The sequence below is a fragment of the Sodiomyces alkalinus genome, assembly GCF_003711515.1.
Source record: "Sodiomyces alkalinus F11 unplaced genomic scaffold SODALscaffold_10, whole genome shotgun sequence".
Classification (NCBI taxonomy): Eukaryota; Fungi; Ascomycota; class Sordariomycetes; order Glomerellales; family Plectosphaerellaceae; genus Sodiomyces; species Sodiomyces alkalinus.
In genome coordinates this window covers 1,745,795-1,768,131 of record NW_021167088.1, presented here as the reverse complement: position 1 = coordinate 1,768,131, position 22,337 = coordinate 1,745,795, and the positions used below count along the sequence as shown (strand labels likewise).

The 22,337-nt window shown below is 48.5% G+C and overlaps 5 protein-coding genes across 5 annotated transcripts; 3 read left to right on the top strand and 2 right to left on the bottom strand.

Moving 5' to 3' along the window:
• Positions 1-1,903: 1,903 nt before the first annotated feature.
• On the bottom strand, positions 1,904-3,783 carry SODALDRAFT_381422 (hypothetical protein; the record flags this gene model as incomplete). The annotated part of the gene is made up of 6 exons (XM_028615164.1): positions 3,201-3,783; positions 3,071-3,108; positions 2,736-2,977; positions 2,463-2,648; positions 2,260-2,376; positions 1,904-2,050 (listed from the first exon to the last, which is right to left on the bottom strand). The coding sequence occupies exons 1-6, from the start codon at positions 3,710-3,712 to the stop codon at positions 1,904-1,906; spliced, it is 1,242 nt and encodes a 413-aa protein (XP_028463995.1). The 5' UTR covers positions 3,713-3,783.
• A 1,088-nt stretch (positions 3,784-4,871) lies between these two features.
• On the bottom strand, positions 4,872-7,321 carry SODALDRAFT_282805 (WD40 repeat-like protein; the record flags this gene model as incomplete). The annotated part of the gene is made up of 2 exons (XM_028608361.1): positions 4,872-5,847; positions 5,991-7,321. The coding sequence occupies 2 exons, from the start codon at positions 7,319-7,321 to the stop codon at positions 4,872-4,874; spliced, it is 2,307 nt and encodes a 768-aa protein (XP_028463994.1).
• Positions 7,322-9,103: 1,782 nt separating this feature from the next.
• SODALDRAFT_328550 (hypothetical protein) lies at positions 9,104-10,204 on the top strand. The gene has a single exon (XM_028610726.1). It carries the CDS (start codon positions 9,338-9,340, stop codon positions 9,803-9,805), a length of 468 nt encoding a protein of 155 aa, XP_028463993.1. The 5' UTR covers positions 9,104-9,337; the 3' UTR covers positions 9,806-10,204.
• Positions 10,205-10,728: 524 nt separating this feature from the next.
• On the top strand, positions 10,729-11,975 carry SODALDRAFT_282967 (NADP-dependent alcohol dehydrogenase; the record flags this gene model as incomplete). Its single annotated transcript, XM_028608375.1, has 3 exons — positions 10,729-10,936; positions 11,002-11,230; positions 11,327-11,975. The coding sequence occupies 3 exons, from the start codon at positions 10,729-10,731 to the stop codon at positions 11,973-11,975; spliced, it is 1,086 nt and encodes a 361-aa protein (XP_028463992.1).
• A 942-nt stretch (positions 11,976-12,917) lies between these two features.
• SODALDRAFT_283078 (glycosyl hydrolase family 43 protein) lies at positions 12,918-14,601 on the top strand (the record flags this gene model as incomplete). Its single annotated transcript, XM_028608382.1, has 3 exons — positions 12,918-13,182; positions 13,305-13,393; positions 13,468-14,601. 3 exons carry the CDS (start codon positions 12,918-12,920, stop codon positions 14,599-14,601), a joined length of 1,488 nt encoding a protein of 495 aa, XP_028463991.1.
• Positions 14,602-22,337: the final 7,736 nt, after the last annotated feature.

The following is a 22,337-nucleotide window of genomic DNA, read 5'->3' as shown; positions in this document are numbered from 1 at the left end:
CCCGGGGTGGTTCGGTAGATGGGTGGACTACCCAGGCAATGTGGGGCGGCAGTCGCCGGGTAGGTATGTAGTTCTTATTAGTGTTGCAAGAAATGGATGGGGCGAAGTTCGAAGCACGGAGGCAATCGTTCGGCTACTGAGAGAGAGAGAGAGAGAGAAAGAGAGAGTCAGTCAGGTCGACAGGCGCGTGAACGTGCAAAATATGAGCGACAACCATCACAACTTACACTGGTCGAGCCAGTTAACAGTGAATTCGGTCAGGTCCAGTCAGGTCCAGTCAGACAGTCAGTCCACTGAAAACCACTCGTCCCAACACCGGTCTAGCACCCCTCTTCCTTTTCCGTCAGATAGGATGGGTGGTCCTCGTGAATCAAAGTGTCACAGACAGAGAAAGGAAGCAAGCGTAGTGGATGTTGTGTGGGCAAGACTCGCGATGGCAGCGCTATTGAATATGGACAGCTGACGTCTCAAACAAATACCTTAGATGGCAAAAGCAAGGGTCGAAAAGTCGAGCGAGTCGACACATAACGTTTAAAGTACCGAGTACAGAGTTACATAGTGTCCTACAGCCTTAAAGACATAGTACAAAGTACCACGTACCTTAGCCGACGGACCAAATGTTAATGCAGGAACCGTCGAAAGCCGAAAGACTTGCTGACCCCTATTTGTCATTCGCGACCGACCGTTGTCGCCACATCGTATGTACCCCTGAGTACTTCCGATCAATGTTGTTTTTCGGCGGCTTTTCGTCTCCATAAACATCCCTTTATGCAATGTTCTAATTAAATAATATTTTTTATAAACAATTGTTATATCGCCGTCAACAGCCACCTCTTCCACCACCTCGATAACTCACTCCCGAGTCCGTGGTTTATAACTTAGGCGGAATAAAGAAACATAATATCTAAACCTCCCTTTTTTTCTTCTCTGGCGTACATCGTACCTGACCATCCCGACCGACCCTTGATCCTGGACACGACAAAAGAGGGACGGCGCGACCTTAAATCAATGAGTGCCCGTCTTCCGCCCCTCCCCCCCCCCCCGGTCCCGTCTTCCGGGTTGACTTAAACTCTTTCTGGATCAAAAATCCACTATTTCTCTACTACCCGAAAATACCTAGGTATATTTCCTCAGGGCTAGGGTTCCTTTTATCGTGGAGGGCCTTCGTGGAGGCCTTCTTCGTTCCTTATACGCGTTCCATCTACTTATATTAGAGTACCTGCGAAACCTACCTATTTTCGGGTAGTGGAGAAATAGTGGGGTTTTAAATCCAGAAAGAGTTTAAGTCAACCCAGAAGACGGAACGGGGGGGGGGCGGAAGACGGCCACTCCAGATTAATTAGCTACAGGAATTAACAAACCAATTCATTGGCCCTGAAGCTCCGCACCGGATGAATGAGTCCAGAACCTATTTCGAGATCGACAGCGCGTTACCGAAAGGAATCCGGGGAACGAACCCACTGCGAAGAGAAGAATATTCCGAGGTATCCCGGAGCCTTCTCTATTTCCATACAGTGGAATCTCCCCTCGCTGCCGCAGGTATGGTGTTGTCGCAGATATAACGAGGCTAGAACCAACCAAGACACAATACACCGTGATGCTTTATTCGGGCTCGATTCTTCTTGCCGCCAACCAACTTCGAGTCTCAGAATCGTGAGTACCGTATCATACCATGCATCGTCTAGCGATTCAGCTTCATTAATAACAGGCGAGTAAACGAAAGGGGGGGGTTGGTCGGCATAAAAATTCCAATAAAATCAAACTCCCACACGCCTTTGCCACTGCCTTTGCGTTCGACTTGATGTATACCTAGGAGTCGGGAACCAAGCGTTGCACTCTTTCCTTTCCTCGTGACCACGTCTACGACTAGGCCAGCACCCCCTATTTCCCACCACCCCATCCATCATAGGGACGCCCAATACCACACCAGATCCAGCAGGACCAATAGCGAGACGCGGGCATTGATGCGCACGACTAATGACCACAACCGCCCGACCAGCACGGCCAGCACGGCCTCGCCGCTTCGGCCCTTCTCGTCTCTCCCCAGCACCTAGCACGAGCACAAGGTCCCGTTACCCGGCGCGGGAAGGGCTTGTGATCACACCCAACATGAAGCTAGGTAATACTCCATCAATGCGGCGTATCCTGGGTTGTCTTTTCAAAACAAGTCGGATCATAACGTCCCCCTCTCCTATAAAGTGCCGACGAGATAACATAGGCATTGACTCCGTCGCGATGTTACTCTAGGATACCTGCAACCACTCCCGACTTGCACGATGCAGCATCCCCGCCACATCTCAACGCGGGGCAGTTAATAACCATCTTGGACGGAAATGATCCGGTGGTGGTAGTCGTTGCCGTCTTTGACATGGGAATCTAGAGATGTCGCGCATAGCAGACCCTTGACTGTTAGAATAGTCCATTCACGATCATGATGCCAAAAGGTAGGCTAGCTTGTCTACGAATTCCTCCGGCACCCTGAGGGAGAGGCGCTGGAACGAGGCACGGAGAGGAGGACTAGGTATGCAGTCCGACGGTCTGTCTAGCTTATCGAGGAAGCTAGACGGCATGCGAGCGGTGTAGACATAAATGCTGGCTGGTACGGCTCCATCATCAAGGGCGAGAACCTGGACCTTTGCGACAGATGTCTTAGTGGTGTTTGTGGGGCCAAAAAAAAAAGGGGGGGGGGAAAGAGGGAGGGAGAGAGCTGAAGTTGCTGAACAAGCCCTACCCACCTTGAAGGGAGTGGGATTTGCTTCCGTAGCCTGCGGCCCCGAGCCTGTTCCCACCGTCTGTGTCGGGTTTCCATGTTCCAGTCGTTGCGCCTGGGCCAGTGCAATCAGAAGAGCCATGATGTATGGATCTCTCGCCTTTTTTATGGGGTGAATGCTGCGCAACCTCTTTTGCCTCAGGCTTATCATGGGCCAATTGACCCGGTTGGTATGGGTCTTAAGACGAGGGCCTCGGATGAATCTCTCTCAGAGAGCGGAAATAGTGTCGAGGTCGATATAAGCTAGCTTTGGACGCGCGGAGCCGGGAAGAGAAAAGGCATTATCCGTGCGCATGATACTGACAACCTGCCCTTTGAAGCGGAAGGGTAGCTCTGGCCTGAGTGGTGGTAAGTAGTCCGAAGGATTAGACGTGGGAGACGGCCATGCTGAAAGGAAGAACGGAGATGCAAATAGATCTATGATACTCACTGCACGGGAACCATGTCAAAGTATGCAAGAACACTCAGCATTGCAGCCCTCTTGAACTCTAGTGTACCCAGAGCCCGAAGGTACCTCGCATTCCGAATGGCCGTTTGGCGCTGGTCATCTTTCCTGCATTGAGGATCCAAGTCTCCTCTATTCTCCTGGCTCGGGGTCGGTGGACTCCGTGGTCCCTTGACCTTGGCGAACCGGCATCCAAGGAGGTCCAATTGAAGGGCGGCCCAGGCGATAGGAGGGACATAGAGGCGGGCCCTACAGTGGCTACGGAGGAGCGAATTGATTGAAGGCGGCTCTCCTGGCTCTCCTAGCTCCCCTCTACCTCCTTTGCCAGCTGTGTTGCTGATTGCGGCAAAGTCAGGACTCGAGAGAAGACCGCGCCTGGGTGAGGATTCTGGCGGCAACCCCACGCGTGCCTCAGGTATGGACTTGGTAGACTCGGCGGGCTGATGCAGGTGGCTCATGGAAAGATCCGGCGATGGTTGAGAGAGTCGAGACTGCATGTAGGATGACGGCGTTATTCCGCGTTTTTCTTGTGCAATGAAAAAGAGATAAGGTAGGTAGGTAGGTACTTTCATGAGCCCAAGCGGATGGAATTCGCGGAACCGGCATCAAAGCGTTGATTGTTTGGTTCTTGGTAGTACCTGTCTTGGGTCTTGGTAATAGGATACGTTACATACATGCATGTACATTTGCCCATGCCATGTCATGTATCTAGGTATCTCCCAGTTCTCAATCTCAACTGCTATGCAGCCATGCGGATTAAGGTAGTCGGCGAACCTTGAAAGTTGTATCAATGCTACCTTACCTTCCATGGTTGCTGGTGACCGAGTACTTTGCCATGACCATCTACGTGGTGGGATCGATTTTCAACTCCGCCATCTTCGTCAAGTTACATTCGCCCTATGGCAGTCAAGTCGTCTTCAAGAACAGGAATATATGGCTTGATGTCTAGAAATCTATAGACTTCTCCTTCTTCACCTCTAGGGAATTCCCGTCCTGGCTACTATATGTTTATGCAGATCTAAGAATCCGTCCGTGTCTCTCTGTCTATCCGGTATTCTCACCACTGCGCTCGCTCAACAATCCAAAAGCGTTTCCAACGATGCATGGTATCCCTGACTCTATCATTCCAAGAGAATCTAGAATCTAACCAGGGCAACACATATCGAGACTATGTACCCAACAAGGCAGACTGGCCAGGGGTCTAATGCTCTATCCCATGGACCAGTACTCTAACCAAAGTGGTGGACAGAAAGATCTGAACGATGGACAGCATAAGTGAACAAAAGTGGCCAACATGGAAAATCACAATATAGTAAAGAAGAAATAAAGGACAAGAGAAATCGCTATGTCGAAGACACACTGGAAAATTCCCCCTTGGGCGCTGGATGTCAGATCGCTTCCGTTACGATCAGTACCAGGAGGTTCGGGGGTGGACGTAAGAAGACCAAACGCCGTCGCATATCTTGAAGTTAAAAAGTAAAAACAGAAAGACAAGACGAATTTTTTTAATAAAAATTCAGATGAAATCCAAAATAGAAAACAAAAATGTGTGAGGATATAGAGGGCCATGGTGGTGGAGCTGGGCGGTCGGGATCACTCGAGTCACACCGTCACCAGAGAGATTGAATGGCCAGAAGACAATTGGCCATGTCCCCTTCAGGCGAGTCCACCGACCCGGGGACTCTCGAGCATCTCGATGCCGTCAATATCCGCACCAAAGTCCATAATCAGAATCTTGGGGTCCTGCCCCGTGCTGACGATGCGGCGGTAATCGCTCTTGGCGCTGAGGACCCAGCTGGCATGCCACCTGGGGAAATCCAGCATCTGGCGGCCCGACTCCATATCGAAGACCTTAATGTCGGTGTCGTAGCTCCCGCTGACGAGGCGTCCCGAGACGGAGTCGACGTGCAGGCTGCGTACGAGGCCGTCGTGGGCCTGGATCTCGCGCACGCAGTCGCCCGTGTTGGCGTCCCAGACGCGGATGACCTTGTCGTTGCCCGCGGAGGCGACGTAGCGGCCGTCCTGGGTGAACTGGCTGCAGGCCAGGCCCTTGGTGTGGCCGACGAACTCGCGGATGTTCTTGCCCGTGTCGACGTTCCACAGCTTGACGCGGAAGTCGCCGCTGCAGCTGACGATGGTGTTGCCGCGGAGCTGCACGGCGTTGACGGGCCCGGCGTGCCCGCACAGCCGGCGCAGGAGGGTGCCCGTCTCGCGGTCCCACACGCAGATGGTCACGTCCTTGGAGCAGGTCACGATGTGGCGGTCGTCGAAGGCCAGGTCGAGCACCGCCGCCGTGTGCGCCCGCAGCCGGCGGAGGGGGCGGTAACCGTCGGGGACCGAGTAGACAATGCACGTCGAGTCGGACGAGCCGGTCACCAAGATGCGGTCGTCGTATTGTAGGCACAGGATGGAGGCTTGGTGATGCATGGGAAAGGTGGCGACGTCGGGCATCGAGGGGGCGGTATGTGTACCATCGGGGAGGACGGCGTGGTGGACAGGTTGGCCTTCGGCGTCGAGGAGGAGCGAGGGGCTGTTCACAATGTCGGGCGGACCGATGACGAGGCGACATTCGAAGGTGTGCATATCCCAGATACGGATAGTCCTATCGCGGGAACCGGTGACGATCTTGGACCTAGAGCAGATGGAGGCGATTAGCTGGGTGGTCCACAGAGAATGATTTGGGTTGAGGGGGCGGTGAGATGAACCAAAAGAAAGCGACGAAGGAGGGGAAAAAAGGGAAGAAACAAAGAAGAAAAAAACCACGGAGTAACATACTCGTCAAACTGGAGACAGTAGATGCTGTCGAGATGACCATTCAGGTAAACAGGCCTAGCCTTGCCCTCGCGCCAGCTACGGTCCAGCTGCTGCTTAACCTGGTAGACCTTTCTCCAGTCGACCTCGGCCGTCAAGGCAGGCACACCCTGAGAGGACCCAGGCTCGATAGGGCGGCCGGTAGCGTAGGTACCGGTCTTGGCTCTGAGGAAGGCATCCTTCCAGACGTGTCGATTCCTCACGATGCCGTCCCAGCGGCGCGACACGAGGGAAGCGGAGGCCAGGCAGGCGGCGTCGAGGTAAGCCAGAATCTGGATGGAGAGCTCGGGTGGCAGGTCGGAGATGAAGTCGACGCGGCTGATGTTGGCATCCTGCTTCAGATGGGAAGGCGTGGCGGCGGCGGCGGCGTCGGCCTCGTTGGCGGATACGGTGATGGCGATGCCTATGCCGCTCTCGCGATCGCTCTTGCAGTGCTCATTCCAACCGCCGGCAGCACCAGAAGCGGCAGCGGCGGCGGCGGCGGCGGCGGCAACGGCGGCCTTAGCGCCGGCACCGGTGTGTTCGGGAATGATGGGCGGCTCAGAGCCGTATCCTGGCAAAGGCATGTTGAGGAAAGCGTCCGGGTGTTCGAAGCGTTCGAAGCGATCGAAACGAGGGGCTTGGGCGTCGGCGGAACCATGGGAGGTCCGTGTATGGCGGAAGCTGGCGGCCTGGCGCAAGCGACGGTGCCAGGTAGGATGGGAAGTCGAGGTGGAGGGTCTCGAGGGGGTAAGGTGATCCAGACTGCTGCCAACGTCGACGCTGCTCGACAGTTGGGCAACGGAGTGTCTCTTGGAGTGGTGCACGAAGCCCTTTAGGGACATGGAGGCGCGGCGGATTAGGCCCTTTATGCGGCCGTCGTGTTCATTGGTGCCCGAGATGCGGCTTTGGCCGTGACCGTGGCTGCCCTGGCCGTCCTGGCCGTGGCCGGGCCGGCGTTGGTTATGGCGAGGAGGAAGCGCGTCGGTAGGTTGGAGGGAGAGGCGTTGTACACCGTCTTGGAGGCTGTCGTCGGGAGCAAGGGCGGAAGAGGATGGGTTGAAGGACAGCGAAAGCTGCGGTCGTCGCTTGAAAACGAGGGAGTGGCTCTTGCTTCGGAGACGCGCGTGGTTGAATGCCGAGGCGAGAGGTTCGCGAAGGGTATTATCATTGTTGTTATTGATATTGTCGGCGGAAGAGAAGAGGTCGGGATCAAGGGCGGAATGGGAGAGAGAAAGATCGGAGTCATCGTCGACGATGGCAGTCTCGTGATGGAGCCTGTGGGTCACGGGGGATGCATGCTGATGTTTGGACATGATGGTGGCTTGTCCAGGTTTTTGTTGTCGGTCGTTTTTGTCGGTTCGTTTTCGTCGGTTTGTGTTCGCACGTGGGAAAGCTTCCGAGACGAGCAGAATGCTCTGGTAAAGTCCAAAGTCCTTAGTCCTTCCCTCGTGGCATAGGCTTCCTGGAGGACCGAAGAGAATGTAACTTTGAAGAGGAGATGCTCAGATGAGAAGCAGCGGAGGGATGAGGATAGAAAAGAAATCAGAAAAGAAAGAAAAATGATCAGAAAAAGAAGAGAAGAGAGGAGAAAAAGAAGAAAAATAAATATAATCAACAATGCACCTAAAGCGCAAGGGACATGGGAGAGATCCAAGCCGACGAGGGTCCTGGAATCCGGGGGTAGTACTTGGCGTGGAGTCTGCCACCAGACAGACGTCTTGCCGCCTTCTCTTTATTATGATTGTTTTTTCTTCCTTCCCCCTTTCTTTGTTGATTTTTCTGCCACCCTCCTTTTCCAAATCAGGGGTCTCGGTCTCGGTCGGCGGGTCGGGTGGTTCAGGGGTTTTCGTTTTTCGATGGGCTGGTTGGGTGGATGGACGACGGGTCGGATGGTGAGATGGCTTGACGGGGAGATCGGAGTCCGCGGAGTGTGGATGGAAGGGGGAAAGCGAAGAGTTTGCTCCCGTCGGATCAGCGGCCGTTTTCGCCTTTTTAGCACATTTCCCTGACTATCTCGTCCCTTTTCAGCAGTCTGTCCTCTAGACCCCTATCTTTCGAAATCGAAGTTAGGACGGTGGCCGAATACCGGTAAGTGTATTTTTCCGTGTTCGGGACTCCCGTAGCGTATGAAGTTGGGGCCGCGAAGGGAGTACACTATCGTGTAGTGTACAGTCTTGACACCAGGGGTAGCAGGCACTAAGTAATTGTGTCTGGTGTTTATGGCAAGGTACGGAAAGAGTACAGAGAACCGCCACATAGCATGGATACGGTACCGCCAGCGCAACTGCGAGAACAACATTTAAAAGTACCAGGGACACTTAATAGCGGTACTTTAAGTCGAGCTAAGTACTTCTTCGTACACGTGGTGGCAAAAACACCAGCTGAAACATGTCGTGTACCTTCGCAGAGGTCACGAATGTGGAGTGACTTGGGTCCATAATAAGGCATGACCTGAGCAAGTGGAACGCCCGTCCTTTCCAAGAAAGGAAAGGAAGAATCCGTATGTCCTTGCCACAAAAAAGGGCGGTGGACAACAGGGCCGAGTACGAAGTACAGCGAACTACGGAGGACACATTATTACCAGGCCATCTCACGAGGAATGAAGGTCGGTCAGTCGGCGAAAATGAATGATTGCGTTTTAGCCGATGACCGCTTCCCGCGTGGACATCCACAAGGATATCATCGCTACCTCAGCAGATCAGCCGAGCTCTACGACACGTATAGTAGGTATGTCCGCGAGTTAGGCCAGGGCACTCTCAGTAGAGTAAAACGTGCGCAGTAAAAGCAAAGCCCTTGGTTCTCACGCACTTCGCTTCGCACTAATGGACATTGCAGCAGATAAGGGGGTGTTATTCGTGGCTTCGAGATAGTACTTGCTTGGTGGTGACACAGCAGCATTGTATCCATTGCCCAGACACGAAGTTGTGGCATCTTTACATATGATTAGTCATCAACATAAGAGGCCCTCCGAAGTTACCTTAAGGTATTCTTAGGCGACGATAATTTTGGGTATGGCGGTAAAGTGGAATGTCCCCAAAAGGTACGAATACACCGCTGTACTCCGTACCCTAAGGTATGAAGCATCCGTACCTAATGCCAGATTGTCGAGGTTTTACCGGTACAGTTCTTATTAAATAGCTTCAAACTCCCGTCTACTCCATACTCGCTACCTTTCCTTTCTCTTCCACAAGTCGATTTGGTCTGTCCTATTTTCGTACGTCCTTCCACGGCGGAAAGCCCCCCTCTGTGCCAGCACTCCTCGACCAGCAGCCTGACATATGACCTCTAGATATGAGAATTCCAGTCGGAAGACAACGAAACGACCAAACATGGCGGGCACCAACCTCCCGCTCGCCTACCGCATCTTCTTCCTCCTCATCGAACCCATCGCCACCGCCGTCGGCGCCTTCTACGCCCACTTCCGCCCCGACAAATATCTCCACCTCACCCACGCCGCCTCGGCTCCTTCCCCCACCGTCCCGCTGGGCACCGAGATTGCCCTGTCCCAGCTGGGCAACCTATACCTCGCCTTCGCCCTCAGCGAAGCCCTCGTCCTGCGGTGCACCGCCGACCTGCGGGTCTGGCGCGCCTTCCTCTTCGTCCTGCTGATCGCCGACTTTGGTCATCTCTACACCGTCCGTGCTCTCGGCCCGTCCATTTACTACGACGTCTCCGCCTGGAACGCCATTGACTGGGGGAACATCCCCTACGTGTACTTCGCCGCCGCTGTTCGGATCGCTTTTCTGTCGGGAGTCGGTATGAGGAGCAAGGTGCAAACCACAAAGAAGCGGGCCTGAAAGAGAGAAACAAAACGGAAGGCAAGGGAAAGGGAAAAAAGAAGAAAAAAAGACAGAATAGAAAACAGCAACACGATGGGTTTGTCATTTGTCGGGTCGCTATCGGGCCGGGAGCAGGCGAAAACCCGTGCCTGAGAAGAAATTCGAAATTCTCCACTGGACGAGCTGGTCGAAAAGAAAGAGTCCATATCGAGATCTCAGAACAATGCCCATGGATCTCGGCGTGCAAGTGACAAATTGAAGAAACCGTCGCACCAGAAGACTGCCCTCGAATATAACAGACACCATTTGTCTCTCCTGTTCCCATCATCCCCATTTTGCTCCCTAGTCTCGACTGCGAACCCACACCTCCTCCACCTCCCTCCCCATTGACGGAGAAATCGGCGTAACCCTCGGAAAATTCGCCGGGGAATTCTCATTCCCAACCAATCGCCGTCCTTTGCCGTACCCGACGGTTGAAATCGCCAGTCCAAAGTCGACGCGCCCATCCCACTATGCTTCTGGTCTTGTCCGCTAAAAAAATAAAGGCCCCGTTCCCGGCCCAGTTATCCCGCCAGATGGGGAGAGCCTATGTCGTCCTGCCCCTCTCATCGTTACGCCGGCGCCGCCCCACGGCATTGCTGTGATGCCAATGCGGGTGAGAGGGCGAGGAAAGAGGAAATGGGTCAGCATGACGATGGTGGGGGGTAAAGTGGGCGGGGGAGAATTGGTGTTGAGAGATGGGAGGAGGAAGGAGGGAGGACGATGCTGCTTTTCCTCTTCTATACCGTCCTCCCCTCTGGTCTCCCCCTTCTCCCCCGTTCTCTCCGGCGCACGAGCTTTTCATTTCTCTGGAACATCCAATCTGTCTTCTTTCTTTGCTTTGTCGTTCTTCCTCGTTCAATCGACTCGCAACCGTCTGCCCACGACACCACGACACCACCATGACCTCATACCCCGACAAATTCACGGGCTTCCAGGTCAAGAGCGCCGACACCTGGCAGGAAGTCCACAAACAGGAGTTCGACCCCAAGCCCTTTGGCGACTACGACGTCGACATCAAGATTGAGTGCTGCGGCGTCTGCTCCAGTGACATTCATACCGTCCGCGGCGACTGGGGGGCCCAGCCCTACCCTTTGGCGGTTGGTCATGGTACGTTGGTTTATTTTTTTGGTTTTAAATTTTTTTCCCCGGTCTTTCTACTAACATTTCGTCAGAGATCGTCGGCAAGGCGATCAAGGTCGGTCCCAAAGTCACCCTCGTCAAGGAAGGCGACCGTGTCGGCGTCGGCGCCCAGTCCTATGCCTGCCTGAACTGCAGGCAGTGCAAGAACGACAACGAGACATACTGCCGAGACCAGCTCGATACCTATGGCGCTACTTGGCCCGACTCGGGCGCCATTTCGCAGGGCGGCTATTCTTCTCATGTCCGCACCCACCAGCACTGGTAAGCGTCCTACGACCGCTTCCCCCCCTAGGACCCCTGTCCGGGTGATCGGAGGTCAAAAGATGTCTGTACAAATCCCAACATTGTGGTTCGCAGGGTGTTTCCGATCCCCGACAGCCTTCCGAGCGAGATCGCCGCCCCCATGCTATGCGCCGGCCTAACCGCCTACGCCCCCCTAGTACGCAACGGCGCCGGCCCAGGCAAGAAAGTAGGCGTTGTAGGAATTGGCGGCATCGGCCACTTCGGCATCCTCTTCGCCAAAGCCCTCGGCGCCCAAGTATGGGCCATCTCGCGGTCGCGGTCCAAGGAGGCCGACGCGCTCCAGATGGGCGCCGACGGCTTCATCGCCACGGCAGAGGACCAGTGGAACGAGCCGCACCGGATGACCTTCGACCTGATCGTCAACACCGCCAGCTCGACCGAGGACTTCGACCTCTCCACCTACCTGACCCTGCTCGACGTCCACGGCAGGTGGGTGTCCGTCGGCCTCCCCGGCGGCGGCGGCTTCACTGTGCGCAACCAGGACTTCATCCCCAACGGGTGCTTCATCGGCAGCTCCCATCTCGGCAGCCGCCGCGAGACGTTGGAAATGCTGCAGCTTGCTGCCGACAAGAAGCTGTTTACCTGGGTTGAGAAGATCCCCATCAGTCCCGAGGGTCTCAAGAAGGCGTTCCAGGGTGTCGACGCTTCCAAGGTCCGCTATCGGTACTGCATGACCAACTACGATGATGCATTTGGCGTGTAGAAGAAGAACATATTGCAGATACATTATCCATACAACGGAGACATCAGCGACGGACTTTATGACTTTGGAGCTGAAAAGATCGGGGAGCCAGGGAGTAGGGTGGCACATAGACGGCGGGCAATATTGTTATTGTGCCACTGTAAAGAAGACTATTTCGACGAGAACTGAATAGATCCGCGAAATGGGAGAGGCTGGAGTACGATCAACAAGCCAACAAAAGGAGGGCACTGTGAGAGTGTGTCTCCAATTGGGGGCCAGGGGTAATGAACATTAGCCCGGGATCCTCTCAGCAGCTCCTATTTCGAGTGCAGCTTTCTTGTCATGTGACGTTTTCTTGTCATGTGACGTTTTCCCCCTTTTCTCCCCGCTCTATGACCTCTACTTACCCCGCGGTCATTGCTCTGGCGTTCATTCTTCCAAGGCCCCGTCTTGTCGGCTGTTGAGAAAGACTAAACAGCCTACAGGGGTGCCCAAAACGAACCCCAATATCGCCCTCAGACGGGACCACTAACAGTGTCGTCCAACTGCGTGCAGGACGGCTCACCCCACCAACAGAGCTGTGCTGACATTGCGTCGGGATAGATAGCAATGGACAGCGGGGATGTTTTCCTGATCAACGGATCCGCATCCAGTAAAGGATGGTCGCTCACTCGCTCTTCTCTCCGCACCTCGGCTTTCGGGTCATTATCGACCGGCTTTCAGGTTTCGTCCTGGTCTCTCTGCGGAGACACTGTAAATATTCGGAGGAAAATGACCAACATGACGATCGGGATAGAAAGGACAGTATGACACATTGTCTCGTGGGAGAGAGTATGGTATGATATAAGGAGGGCCGTCCTTCGTCGAATTTTGTGGAGAGAAGACTGTTGTCGCTAGCCAGAGCAGTCTTGGCGCTTCTCCTAGCTCTCTGAGCCTCTGCTCTTCCTCTCCACACCAGCAGCTATGACTGTCCTATCCAGGTTATTATTGTCAGCCGTCACGTTCTCGTCTCTCGTCGTCGCGAGATGGATCGTCCCTGGCGGACGGTGGCTCGACACGGACGGGGAGAGGATACGATGCCACGCCGGCGGCATCACCGTCAAGAAAGAAACCGGTCGATTCTTCTGGTTCGGCGAGTACAAGACAGAGGATATGCCGGAGGGAGGCGGTGTGTCAGTGTACAGCTCGGATGACCTCGTCACCTGGGAGAACCACGGGCTCGCCCTCAGTAAGTCGAACACATCCTTTTCAACCCCTGGGAGGCTGGGTCGGCCAATGATTCGCAGAACTTACCTTTGTCCCTGACAATCTGACAACAAACTAACGCCAAGTTCTTCTTTTTCTTCCCAGTTCCCGAAGAGGGCCATGAGTTCGTTGCCCCCGACATGATAATCCAACGCCCCAAAGTTGCCTATAGCAAGGCGACGGAGCAATATCACGTTCGTCTTCCACCCGTCATATATCTCTCCGTGCTGGCAGGCAGCCTGATGTTATATCTTATGTCTCTGCAAAGATGTGGTGGCACGCCGACGACGAAGACTATAGCCCTCTGCTGCAAGGCCTCGCGACCTCTCCCAACATCACCGGTCCCTACTGCTTCGTCGACGCCACCGCGCCGCTGGGAAATTGGTCGCAAGACTTCGGTATGTTCACCGACCGCAACGACGGGCGGACCTACGCCCTCTACTCCAACGGCGACAGCGTCGAGGGCCGCGACGTCTACCTATCGGCCTTCAACGAGGAAATCACCGAGGTAGAGGAGGTCACCTTCCGATGGGACAAGTTCGACCTCGAGGCGCCCACCATCATCCAGACGGACGCGGGTTACTTCGCCATCATGAGTCATAAGACGGGGTACCGTCCCAACAACGTGGTCGCCTTCCGCGCCGACGACCTCTCGGGGCCCTGGAGCCAGCCGTTCATGATCGCCCCTCCTTACACGCGGACCTTTAGCTCGCAGTCCGGGTTCTCGCTGCGCATCGACGGCACGAAACAGACCACGTACTTGTACCTCGGCGACCAGTGGGATCTCAACTCCAACTGGGAAGCGCGCTACATCTGGCTGCCCATCATCGTGGACGAGGAGACGCAGAGCATCAAGCTTGCGTGGTACGACGTGTACGACCTCGATGTCGAGACGGGCGAGGTGACACCCATTATGGGCGAGACGTACTACGCGTACGAGGACGACACGGTCGTGGCCGGAGAGGCGTGGAAGCAGGAAGCGACTTTTTCGTCGGGGAGGAAGATCGCGACGGGGATCTACGGGAACGACAGCACCGTCACCTTCACTGGTATCGAGGGTGCCGGGGCGAAACAGTGGGTTTCATTTTACTACCAGAACACGGACGACATGGGTTTTGGCGACCAGCCTTACGGTAACCCGGACCGCATCGGCGGAGTGTGGCAGATTCGGCGTATCAGCAGCGTTGTGGTCAACGGGCGTGAGGAGGAGGTCGAGACGCTCTGGCAACGGGATACCCACAAGGACATCATTCTCTCTACTCCTCTTCTCCTGGAACTTGATGAGGGGAGTGAGAACAATATCACGGTTGGCGGACTGTGGAACGGATTCGATTATAAGGGAGCTGATCTTGATTGGATTGTTGTGTATCCCCCTGAGCCGACTAACGGTTGCCGCGGCTGATAGAAGTTAGAACTAGACTAGACGTGACACATCTAGGGGATATGTAATGTAACACACGAACTTCCGAGGACGCAAGAGATTGATAGAAGTGCACTGGCTGGTCATGGTCTATCCAGTTGAGGACTCGACTCTTGGTTTTGCAGCCGATGCTACCTACGCGGGAGGGGGGGGGGGGGTTATAGATAGTCTGGCCTTATAATGACTGTCGCTGAAGTAATAGCCTTATAATGTGGTGCCCCGATACTATGTCCATATAATGTGGATATCACTAAATAACGTGTTTACTATCATCGATTAATACTATGTGAAACTGGTCAGGTATATTACGGCAGTTATTTTAAATGGTGAAGTTTATGGTAATCAGTGAAAAACGGTGACCTGAAGAGGTATACTGTTATACACTTTAGGGTATCCCCTTTATTATCCGAGACCCACTAAATAACTAATAGAGCTTAATATTCTGACTGGTTTATGAAATACTTATGCCTTAATTATAGTAGCTAAGTTAATTGATATTATTTTGCTTACTCTATTCGCTATATTAGTATAGTGAAGTTAATAGTATAAGACGGTTAATAGTAAATTAAGTAACCTATTCTAGCCCTTAATAGTAACTATATCTTATATAATATACTAGCTCGTATTTCACTATTTCAAGCGGACTATCCTATCCACTAAGATATCAGAACCCCTTATCGTCGGAATCCAGCTCCTACTTTAGATATATATTTATATCGGAAAGCTAGTCGGGTTTTATAATAGACGATTCTTTAGTAATTATGATAATAGACTGTCTTATATCCGTGAAATCTCCGATACTTCCTCCGTGGACTTCTATCGATTCGGAAGTTATATCGGGCGTGTTAATAGGAGGTATTAAATTATACGATATATAGTACTAGTCGCGGAGCTAACGCACGTATTCCCTTATACGGGACCGTCGAAAAAAGTCGCTACATTCGATATTTTTAATATCCAGGTTTATATAAAATTCCTCCGTGAGTTCCCGCCTAACCTTAGCCGATTCTTCGGTAGCTTAGATCTCTTTTAGCTCGTGGGAGTTAAAGCTAGGAGAGCGAGCTAAAAGAGGGGTAGCCTTATAGTGAATTACTAACTTAAAAGGGTCGATTTATCGCTAAGAATTATTATCCTTATGTTTAGGTCCTATATCTAAGTCTAGGATCGTGGAGGGGAATCCACTAGACTAAGAGTAGGATCTCTCCTCTTTACCGTTTACTAGGCTCTTTATCGGAAGTCCTGGAGAGGCGGTATATATATATATCGAGTATCCGTATATAAGGTAAGGTAGGTAAATAAATATAGTCTATATACTCGGTAGGTTGGTATTCGACTTAATTCCCCGCTCTATAATAGTATAGCTTCTTACCTAGTAAAAAATAGATCTAAGGGTCTTAAGATACGGATAATAATATCTGTTAATATCAGGAAGTTTATAAAATAGGAGATTAGGACTCGACTCGATCTCTCGCTCGTAGAAAGTATCGATCTTTATTTAGTAAAAAGAAGATCTAATAATCTAGGAATTCGTGAAATAAAACTAAGCTGGAATCTAAACTGTATCTAACCTAGACTTAGGCGGCGTGAAATCCTTACTATTCTTCTAACCCGTTATATAACCACCAATTCTATCCCGAGGTAACTACATATAGGCAATATATCTTAGAACCTATTAGTATTCTTTTTTGAATATATTATATTTTATAATTCCCGTGCCTCTTCCTTTACTACCTTCTCCGGAATAATACCGTGTCGTTAAAGCTAAAATCATTTTACTAGATATATCGCTAGTAATATCCCTCTTCCTAATACCTCCTCGATAATATTATTAGCCTATATATCGCGGCACCTTATTCTTTATCCCCTATTTACTATATACCTAAGCTTAGCTAGTATCCTACTCCACTTACTAGACGCTATATTTATTAGTCTCCACGATAGTCTCCTTAGCCGTCTATATCTCCTAAGCTGGCTAAGTATCCTATTCTATTTACTAGATGCTATGTTCACTAGTCTCCTAGGCTGGCTAGGTATTCTATTCCACTTACTAGACGCTATATTTACTAGTCTCCTCGGTAATCTCCTTAGCCGTCTACGTCTTCTAAGCTAGCTAGGTATCCTCCGGTTCCTTATTACTCGCCTCCTTATCTTATCCCGCCTTATCGGCTATATTATTATCCGCTTAGTAAAATCCAGTATTACCGCCCTTTAACTTATTCGTACGCGTATTTTTAGCGCGGCGTGGCTTAGAAGATTTAGTAGTCTGCTTTTTAGCGGTAGTCTTCTCTATATACTTACGAATCTTAGCCTTCGGCTTATACACTCCGAGAGTCTTAGCTAGAGTATCTAGTTTATTGTTATACTTTCGCTTCTTAGAGCTAGCTTAGTTAGGATTATATCCTCTTTTTTCACTACGTTCTTTAAGCTTCACGACGGTTATAACGAGATCTTTCTCTTAGCGTTTAGCCCCGTTAACGGTGGTGAAACCTAGATATATAGCGGACTTCCGCTAGTTATTCAGTATAGCCACTCGCTTAGGAATTAGAATAGATATATTTTTACCGTCCTGCACGATAATTTTATACTACCACTTATCTAGCAGGTTTCTTGTGTATATCGGAAATAAAGCCTTATTCTGATAGACCGAGAGGGCCCTAAGAAAATATCCTCTATAGAGGTTTTTACTATTATCCTTCTTTAAAGCATCGAAGAACGTGCGGTACGGGATCTACTACGACTTAGGTATACTAGTATCTGCTATAGTGCTTACTTCTAGCTTCTAAGTAAGTATATCTAGATCTTACCCACGGTAATAGTTAGTAATATCTAGTAAGCTATCTAGGAATTTAATATAGCTTTCGGGAAATTATAGAAATATAGTAATAAATCGTAAGAAATTGTAATAAGTCGTATGGAATTCGTGGTATATCTATAGCTAACCTAGAAATTTAGAATTTAAAGCTATTAACTGTTTATTTCTACGCGATACGTTGGTTTAATTACTTCTAATTACTGTATACTAGAGTTAAGTTAATATAATACGTATAGAGCTTAGAAGAGAAGAAGTCTACTAGAGATAAAAAAGACAGGAGGAATAGAAGAGTCGAAGAGTAAGATAGGTAAGGCACGATATATACCTTACCTTAGACTATACGGTAAAGCAGATAAGGCAGGACTACCGTAGGATACGACTACCTTTACTTCCTATTAGTATCTATCCTCTTTTTATAATATAAGGATATCAGATGAGCTAAATACCTATCTATAATATCTTTACTTATAAGAATTAGTGAAATTCGAGGTTAAGACTTAGTGATATAGAATTTAACTAGATAAGGCCTATAATAGAAGTCCGTAATATTAGGCGGCGTAGATATTTCTTTAAACTAAGCTAAGGTAAAATATAAAATAATTCGGAAATAGGTTTCAGACTATAAGTTATTATACGAATTATTTCACGGATTTAAAATAAAATCATAAATCAAGAAATATAATATATCTTACCCTATAAAATAAAGCTATATAGTAATCTTAGCGCCTTTAAACTATATTGCCGAGTATACTCTATTCCCCTAAAACTAAACCTTAGTCCTAAACCCAGACCGCCGTTATAAACCGTTAATTAATATATAGTAATACCTAAGATAACCACTAAACTCTATCCGTACCTTAATACCCTTCCTACTATGCCAGCTAAGATAATCGTGTCCTATATATATACCTTAACGCCTAAAAAACTTTTCCCGACCGACCTAGCCTATCTTTCTAAGTAAGAGTAATATTATTATCGTTATTATCACTTTTCCCTAGCTTCGTAGTATTAACGCTAATACTCTTAAAAAACACCTTATTCGGCTTCTATACGTTATTATTATTATTATCGGTAGTAGAAATCTTAGTTATCTTACGCTTCCGAGCCTTAGGCTATCTAGGCCTATCCGCGATATCTTTGATAATAGTAATTCTATGCTTACGCCAGTACTCGGCTATACCTATATCGGTGAATCTTTCTTATACCTAGGTAAGATCGTGCTTTTTACTACTAACAGGTTAGTTAGCCTTAATCTTCTATTCCTAGATTAGGTAGGCTTAAGCTACACGGTATAACTCGTAATAGATAATAGTATACTAGGCTCTAACTATGTCTATTAACCGAGAGATATTAATCTAATCCTTCATCCACACGAATATAGCCTTAAACTAGTTAGGGCTATACTACTCTATAAGACAATATCGTAGTATTTCTAAGGAGGCCTTAAATTTACCTAGTTTATTCTCTATTAACGTTCTTATATACTCTTGTAATATTATATTAATACCTAAGGTAAAGTAGAAGAGGATAACGGGAAATATAATATATAATCAGGTTAGTGATAGAGCGACTTTTCTATATATTAATATTATCTTTAAACCTCTTGTCCGTAAAGGTAAAAGCCCAAAGTCTAGTCTCGCCTTTTTCTATAAAGCCTTTAAAATACCACTCGATAAGGAGGTGTATAGCTTACTTACCGAAGTACACGAGGAATAGCTTTCTTATAGCCTGCTTAAAGGCCTTAAAATATCCCCGTAGCTCCTTACCCTACTCGGCTCTGGCCTTCGTGATATAGCCCCTTTTATTTTATCTTATTACTATCGCTAAATAGTTATTACCCTTCGGCTTAGTGAAATATTAGCCGAAGACGTATTATAACCGAGATGGGATTATTAGTATATAAGTACTCACTATATTCTTTTCGAACTAGCGGTTAAAACTCTAATCGTCCAGGATATTAATATTCTCGCCTAAGAGTGGATCGTCTAAATCCATATTAAAGGGGTCTCCGTCAGCCTCCCTAATAGCCCTACTGCCTTATAGAGTAGTCGTGTCTCCCTAGGAGTCGGGAACTATCGTCGAACCCTGCGTGGCGCTTACTATAGCGTTAACGAAAATAAACTAAACGGTGAAGTTAGAATCTTACCTCTTAGCGAACTTAAAATATAGATAGAATAAAATAGGTATAGCCCCTAAGCCGCTTAAAGGTGAAATTTAAACACGCTAGCGTAATAAACGAGGCATAATTAAGGTAGAATAATAGAGTATAGATTTAGGAGGGGTTAGAGGAGAGGAAAATAAAGAGGTTAGGAGAAAGGAGGGGGGGGTTATACTATCCAGCTAATACTATTATAGTATTATAATATAGTTAATATTAGGGGGCAGGTCCGATATACGCCGGTATAAATATCACTAAGTTATATAATACTAAGTGCCCGTCGCCGCGTATCGCGACGCACCTATACTACGCGTTCTATATAGTCACTACTACCTTTTAATTACCTTAATTAGACGTCTCTATTAATAACGTCGTTAATCTAATATCCTTTTCCGTGGCTTTTTACGATTAAGAGTAATAATACCGCGGTTTCGAAATATTTCTCTAGTGCCGCTAGACCGTCGAGGTTATAGGCCTACCCCCTATAATATTAATTAATCGAATATCCCGGATATCCCGGATATTAATAACCTCGAACTCCCTTAATCGCTATTAAATCCTTATCCTCCACGCCGTGTAATAGAAGAACCGCTACCTATACCGCCTAAATAGTTATCCTTAAACGATAAAGTCGTCTCCTAGTTCAATAAGTAAGCCGTAATATATCCTAGCGATACGGATATAGTCGGTAAATTCGAAACGGGTCCGGAAGACACGATAAACACTAACGGCGCCGGCGATACTAGTTCTAAAACCCTTATAGGTAATTGGAATAATAGCGTAGATACCTTGGAGATAGTATAACACGTATTAGATACTACCGAGATAGATCTTATCTAAGATAACCCGGACTCTATATTAGAGTAAGAAAATACACCTAAAGAGCCCGCTATAGTTTCTATAGTGCCCGTTAATATCGAAGATAACTTTAACGACGATACCGACGATTAGTCTTTTACTAATAATAGTGATCCAGATTTTCCGGAACCTAGTATTCCTTCGTAAGAGTCTATCACGGTTAATTATAAGACTTATAACTCCGGGTCTAGTTAATACACACTACCCCCCGATTCTACCGAGGAAGTACGCTATAATATAAAACCCTTTACGATATCCTTAATAGCGTTTAAGTTCTCTATCCTCCTTACAGAGTTTAACCTGTCTAGGGCAGTATAGTCAGCTCTCTATAAAATACTACGAACTTCACCGGCTAAAGAGCTAAGTTAACTACTAAAAGAAAAGGACAGTCTTCTATATACTTTCCGGGCTTAGGTTCCTTAATACATAGTTCGGAAGATATCAGTAAAGCTTAACCCTCGAAAACTACCTTCGCGTGCCTAGGCTATCGAAGAGGTTATATTATTCGATATTAAATACTACCTTAAGATATTTCTAAGTTCACTAATCCTATCCTCCTTTTACTATTGTGGCCTTACTAGGCTAAATCACCTTAACACAAGTAATAATAAGTCCGAGATATAGGATACCCGTGTCTAGGGCGAATCTCTTAGGATAATATCTAGGCGTTTTCTCTATTTTACCGACGGCTCCCCTATTTTCCCCTCGGATTTTATCTAGTACCGATATCTTTTACTATACTATGCTAGCAATTCTATAATATCCTCTTACCACCTAGGTTATATAGTTTAGTACGGCCTGGATTATTCTAAGGACTTATAAGGCGCGCTACTAACCGAGGCAGTAATTACTTCCCCAGTATACCTAAGAAATAGTCTATATTTCTTTATAATTGCGGAAACGGCGGCGGCTATAGATTCATTCCTATCACTATAGTTCCCCTCTTATATCCTATACCCTCTACTATAAAAGCTTATCCTTACCGAGAATAGTAAAATTACCCTACCCGCTTCCTAGCTACTAAAAAGGGTCGATATCTTCTTTTAGTAAATATTTAACCGACGGATAAAAGTACTCACTATATCCTAAATACCTACCGGTATATTATCCGGTATCTACTAGATATAGACGGTGAAATCCCCTTATAGCGGCCTTTAATAATTTTAAATTCTTACCGGGGTAAGCTCGAGCTATCGATATATAGGCGAGGCTAGTTTACCGAACGATTCGATAGCTAGGATATAATCTCCTTACTATAGAAACTTTGTAGTAACGAGTTCGGGCTTTATAGGAATATATACCGCTCTATTCTCGGTATTTACGGACTCTCTGCTTTCCTTCCCGACTATATAGGCTTAAGGAGATCCAGCGTTTTCCCGATTACCCTAACGCTATTTAGATCCGACTATACATAGATTTTCTTAAGCCTTATATAACTAAGTCACCTCGATAAAGGTTATAACCTTATAATTCGTGGGATAAGGAAATTTATTTATACCTTCCCCCTCTACTTCCTAGGAGATATAAAGCAGTAATAAGAGATATCTAGTTATTTATCCTAGCGAGTAAATAAACTATACCGCGAGTGCCTAATATCCGATAAGACTCGTTAAGATCTTAACTTCGATATCACTCAAAATAGCCGCTACCTTTATTATATAAAGGTAGTTCGTAAAAAGGCAGAAGCAGAGTAGGTCACGAAAAAGAGATTAACTCTAAAATCCGTCGGTCTCCTTAAAGACGATAGACTACTTAGGTTAATATATTCCTTTTCTCCTACACCAGACCCTTACTATACCCGTATTCCCGATACTACTTATTTAGAGTTTACGAGCCTTATTAAACATACCTATAGGATTTTAGTCGATTATATTATCCTACTAAAATTTC

What these genes read in the sequence shown, in the direction of transcription:
- SODALDRAFT_328550 (XM_028610726.1), top strand. Translation starts at nt 9,338, where the DNA reads ATGGCGGGCACCAACCTCCCGCTCGCCTACCGCATCTTCTTCCTCCTC.